We start from the raw sequence: 6,000 nt of genomic DNA, 5'->3' as shown, positions 1-6,000 counted from the left end.
CTAGGGATGGTAGTGGATAACTTGGACAAAAACTCTAGGACTTTTCTCTTGCTGGCTTCTGAATGGGCTCTTGGACCCCACAGGAATTCATAATGTGGAGGAGCACTGTTCGGCACCTCCCGGTACTCCAGGTACTTTCTCTGCACCCAATCTTTAGTGAGGAGCTCTCTCGGCTCCCCATATATAAAGTGCTCCCTCCCAGGATACACCCCTATTGCACTCAACACTTCCCAGATGACCTCCTCAGGGACACAGCTGCCCTTTATGAAGATCATACTGAGAATAAGAATCAGGAGACAGTTCTGGGGCATACCCAGGTCATCAATCAGGCTTCCCTCACAGGTGAGGTCTAATGTGTCTTCAAAGAAATAGCAGTGGTTGTCAGGGTCCACATCAGTCAGGGAAATCCCAAAAATTAGCTCTATGAACTCATGGGCTTTCCCAAAGATCATAGGAAAATAGTCCTTATACTTCTTGGTGACAGTAGTCAACATCTCTGCCTTTGTGACAGGCTCCTTTTTTTGGTATTTGAGGAGAAAAAATTGCACCAACTCAGCCACCTTTTCATCCAGCACATACCTGCTCAAGGACTGACTATCTGGGAAAGCCTGCCATACAGGTGTTTCCTCCTCTTCTTCACTGCTAGACTCCTCCTCCAATGGGGTCCACAAGAAAGGGGAGGAGCAGGAGTTCAGAGAACTCTGGGGAGGATTCTGCAGATGACTCTGGGGAGGACTCTGTGGAACACCCTGGGGAATCTCAGGAGGACACTGGGGAGGAATCTTGGGAGGACTCTGGGGAAGAGGTGGTATCCCAGCAAGAGGCATCTCCTCATCTTCTGAAGCACTCAGAAATAGAGTACAGAGTGAAGATGAGGACGAGGAAGAAGAGGAGGGTAATAAAAAGTGGAAAGAGGAAGTGGAGGAGGCATCCTCCTCTTCCTCATCTATGGAATCCTGTGCATCTACCAAGTCCTCTATCACAGTCGGGTTCTGGAAGTCTTGCTCAAAGCTGAGATGTGAAAGGTTTGGAAAAAGAGGCATGAGGCCTGTTGTTCAGGAGCAGCAGGTAAACGTGTGAGCAGGAATGGAGATGATGGGATCCCACAGGCCTGAGGGAGAGAATGACAGTGTGAGTGGCCTCGGCTGAGAAAGGCACACATAATTGATCTGACAAAGGCATTCTTACATCTCTCCTTCTCTTAAAGTGGTCCTCTAGGGCCTCACAGATCTCCTGTCTTCCTAGGGGGTTTGTTCCCTGGGAACCTGTAAGAGGATATGAGGAAGCACCTCGGGGCACAGCTGGTAGGCAGAACCCCAGGCTTTGGGACTTACAGTAGGTGGTTAGGACTGGGTGCTGCCGGGTCTGCTCTGTTTGTGGGGGTAGGGCCCTTGGTACACCGTCAGGGTGTGCACTCACCTTGACTCCTGGCACTGCCTGGGCCTCCTCTGCTGTGCTGGCTTTAGGAAGTGCAACTCAGACCCAGCTCTTCACCACGTGGTTCCTGGAGCACCTGCAAGAGGAAGTGAAGGAGCACCTCAGGCTAAAGACTGCAAGCAGAGGCTTGGGCCTCCCGGGGCTGACAGCCGGGGCTGGCCAGACTCCCGGAGCCCCACAGTTACAGGGTTCATAGCCCCCTAGAATTTAATTAGCATTGTCAGGTTTTCTCAGATCGGGTCACGTCCCTACCATTCTGCTGGCCTGAGGCAAAACCTCAGCACAACCTCCACATCCCTGAGAGCAGAGGGAGGTAGGGAGGTGGCAGCCACGTCCCATACTCTACCACGGGGGCAGTCGGGGCAGCCTCACATCTGCTCTGAAGCACGTGTGACACCTCAGTCCTCACTCTTATCCCCAGCAGGGCCTGGGAATCTTCCCTCTGCCAACCGGAGGCAGATGCCTCTGCTGACTTGCCGTGGGACCCTCAGACCAAGGCCTCCCCCTCCCCTACACCCCTCACTCAGAAATGAGGGGGCTGCGGCTCAGCCTGAGCCGACTCAGAAGCTCTATGACGGCTAATATGAGGAGCAGGGTGGGGATCTCTGGGAATATGTCCTCTGAGGTGGGGGTTCCCTCAATCCTCCTCAAAGTCTCCCTATTTATTCCCTACAGGGCCGGCACCTCCTCTCTACTTCTGTGGTGGGGACGGGTCCCTCAGCCCTCGGCGGCCCTATTTCTGTCAGGAAGACACGTCCCTCAGCTGTCGGTTGCCGTATTCCTGTCAGGAGGACTCACCCCTCAGCCCTTGGTTGCCCTATTCCCGTCAGGAGGACCCGTCCCTCAGCCCACGGTTGCCGTATTCCTGTCAGGAGGACACGTCCGTCAGCCCTCTCTGTGACCTACAAGTCCCACAGCAGGGGCAGGGCAGGCCAGGGCTTTTGCTCTTTGTGGTGGGGGGTCCCTCAGTTCTCCCTCAGGGCCCTTACCTTGAGAACTGGTTGGGTCTAAGACTTCCCTCAGCTGACCTAAGTCGAGCCTCCTCACAAAACGCCTTCCAAGACTTCCAAGATGGAGGTCGGGAAAGCACATCCGGGAACCCTGCGGGGGTTGACCAGGGCTGACGGCAGGGGCAGCGTGGGGCGGGGCCTCGTCTCTGCGGAGGAACCACCCGCCCCCACCACTTCTCAGCCTCGTTTTCATCCCCCGCCTCTCCGCCTCTTTTTCATCCCTCCTTCCCGGCTCCCAGATATGCTCCAAGCCTTCCTGCTGACTCCCTAAGCCTTACCGACCTCTTCCCTCCCACTTCCACTGTACTTCATGCCCCCACTCCCCTTTTCCAGGGCTGACAGCAAGGAGTGTCTGGATGCAGCCTGGGCCTCCCCTACACGGTAGTGGGTTACCGTCCTTCCACAGAGTTCTCTTGTTTGTTGGCCAGCCCTGGGGCTCCTCCCTCTGCTTAACTGAAACTGCCCTCCTCCGAGAAAACCTCTCCTTTTTGCTGACTCCCAAAATGGAAGTCAGAAAGTTGTACATCTGGGGACCCTGATGGGGTCCTCCAGAGCTGGCAGCAGGCACAGGGACAGGGGAAGGACACTGACAGCCATCGGCGTTCCCTTCCAGCCTTCCTGAGGGGCTGTGCCTGGACTCCTGAAACTGCCTGGTCTCACTGCCTCTGTGGGTCGGAGTCTTTCACCTCCAAATAAGCCCCTCCCATCCCTGAGACCTGCGAGGTGCAAGAGAGGTAGAAACACGTCCATCCACAATGGGATAGGGCCTCCCAGGCCCCAGGCAGGGCTCCACTGCCCTCCGTCTGAAACTGGGTGGGAAGGCTCCTCAGTCTTCTTTAGGATATTATTCCTGACAGGGCTTGCACTCTGTCCCCCTCCTCTCCAGAGACTGTTCCTCGGATCCAGGTTCCTATTTCCATGAAACCCCCAGGAAGAAATGAATCACGCTAGCATCTCTCCGTAATGGCCCTGCCCAAGGCCTCCTAGGGGTGAAAACAAGGGCTAGTTTTTGTGGGTCCTTCTGTGTCTGGGGTGGGATATCTCACCACTTCTTCCTCTGTATCATCCTGGGGATGCCTGGAAGGTCCTGAGTCCCTTCCCCCATCATGATCTGAAATGAGAGTCACCTGAACACAGCCCTCTCCTCTTTCTACCCACTAAGATGTCAGGGGACATCACAGTGGGCCACCATGCCCCAGGGCCTCCCAGGGATGACAGCAGGTGGGAAGCTGGTTTCTGTGGATCCTCCTCTTCATGGGCAGGGAATCTCTGCAGTTTTCCCTCAGAGGCCTCATCAGACTACTGGCTGGTCCTGGGCCTTCCCATCCTTCCCAAGATGACAGTATGACACAGGGAAAAAAAAATAATGTAACTTTACCCTGAAGAAAACTGAAAAACATTAAGTCACCACGGGAATGAAATTAACACCATCAGTCATAAATTATGTTGGTACTATGTGCTGTCGGTATATGATAAGAATGACACTTCATCCTCCAAGAAAACATAACCTACATCAAATCAAAACAAAATTATCACATAATTCACAATCAAAGGCAACCTGACCATACACTTCCAAACTGTCAATGTTTTCAAAATCAAGAAAAGTCTCAGTGAATTGGCACAGCCAAAGGGCATCTAAAGACACATGATAAATAAATGTAATGGAGTATCCTCAGGGGATCTTGGGACAGAAAATAGAATTTTGTGACAAGGAAATAAATATGAGTAAAGTATGTTTATTAATAAACAAAGGATGTTGGTGTATCAATATTGGTTCATTAGTTTTAGGAAACCTTACCAATTAGTTTTACGAAAACTTATTCCTGTTAATAACAGGAGTAATATATTATGGGTCATATAAGAATATTCCTGAACATTGTCCTAATTTTCTTGTAAATCTAAAATTATTCTAAAATAAAGTTTATCAAATATGAAAAAAAGTTATCAATCTAGATAAAAGATATGTATGAAAAACCTATAGCAGATATATCTTTTAAATATTTTAAATGTTGAAAACTTCTAGTTTGAACTTGGGACTTAACCTAGAGTTTCTGCTATGAGTATTTCCATTACTTTTTATAGTAGAGGTAGTAGCAAGTGTAGTAATACAAAAAGAAATAAATGAAGGAATGAGGATTGGCCAGTTGGAAACAAAGCTTATGTGATTAATGGATGCTTTGACTGTGCATGAAAAGAATCCAAAAGAACTAAAGATAATTTATTCAATATACAATAATATATCAGTTTGCTAATATAAGATCAGTATTCAAAAGAATGTCAACTTTGTTTTCTCTCAAGGAGAGAGTATGAAAATGAAAGTAAAGAATATATAATTTTTAACCTATCATACTAACATATCAAGTATCTTAGAAAAATGCTTAACCAAAAATAACTTTACAGATGAAAATATTAAAATGTTGTTGAGACATATTAATGAAGACTTACATAAATATAAAATAAAATAAATTCATAGGCATGAATATTCAATATTTTAAATGTTAGTTCTTCCAGAAAAAGGAATCTATAGAACGATTGCAATCCCAAATCAAAACAACCAAATGGCTTTGGACATGTGTGAATCACCTGATTCTAAATATAAAGACATGCAAATGGTCAAGCATAGTCAATACATTCTTGAAAAAGAGTAATTAGTCTACCAGGTAGTAAGAATTACAAAGAAGCTAATGTAATGAAGAGTTTGAGATTTAGATGCAGGAATTGGTCGACAGACCAATGGAACTGAGTGGACAGTCCTGAAAAACAAAAGCAACAAAACCTCTGTAAATATGCCCTTAACTGATAAAAAAATATTCACAGCCTTAGAGCATGGAACAGTCTTGCAGAAATACCTGTCAGTGGAACAACTGAGTATAAAAACCCTACTTTAAGTGGAACCGTTCTTCACACCATACACAAAACAATAACTAGGAGATGCAAAGCCTACTTTTGAAAATATTATACTACAAAAAATCTTCAAATATACACAGACATATACAGAATAATAAATAAGTGTCTGTTTAGATTATTTTTTAGGTAGTCAGCAGTAAAAATATATTGCAGCATCAGTAAGGATAGAGGTGAAAGGATTGAAAGAGGCTGGGGTCATTGGTCATGTCAGTAACAGAAGGAAGCAAGATAATATCAGTCGAAGGGGAAGAGAGGAAATGGCTGCTCCTTCTGCCCCTTGTCTCAGCCTATAGAAGGCCTTGCTACTTTCATGAGCCTTTTGCTTTCTCAGAGTAGGACTTAAAACTCAACAGTGGCTAGAGGAAGGCTACCTGGGACAATGATGTATTTATTCCCCCTCCTATTTGACCAGTCTTTCTGCTGACCTCTGTAACTCTGGGGATCTAAGAAATAGAACGTGAGTAGTTCTATTCCAGAAAATCATGAATGGGGGATATTGTGTTGATGACAGAAACCTGACCAGGTCCACAAACACTTTATCAACTTATATCCAGTGCCAGGTTGCCCAAATGTGATTGGAGTAGAGGCCTATCTCCCTCTCCACATGGATTGGCGGCGATCCACATGAAAGGAATTTCAGCTGCTC

At 47.2% G+C, this 6,000-nt stretch overlaps 1 protein-coding gene across 1 annotated transcript; it reads right to left on the bottom strand.

Moving 5' to 3' along the window:
- On the bottom strand, positions 1–1,764 carry LOC116535269 (melanoma-associated antigen C2-like). The gene is given in 3 exon segments (XM_032256085.1): positions 1–42; positions 45–1,111; positions 1,420–1,764. Coding segments are annotated over 2 exon segments (1,041 nt in total). The 5' UTR covers positions 1,044–1,111; positions 1,420–1,764.
- Between the last annotated feature and the right edge of the window lie 4,236 nt (positions 1,765–6,000).

This window comes from Sapajus apella, unplaced genomic scaffold, assembly GCF_009761245.1.
Source record: "Sapajus apella isolate SASKATOON/1434 unplaced genomic scaffold, GSC_monkey_1.0 scaffold93, whole genome shotgun sequence".
Classification (NCBI taxonomy): Eukaryota; Metazoa; Chordata; class Mammalia; order Primates; family Cebidae; genus Sapajus; species Sapajus apella.
Note: the sequence above shows the minus strand (reverse complement) of the source record. Positions and strands in the feature narration are given on the sequence as shown.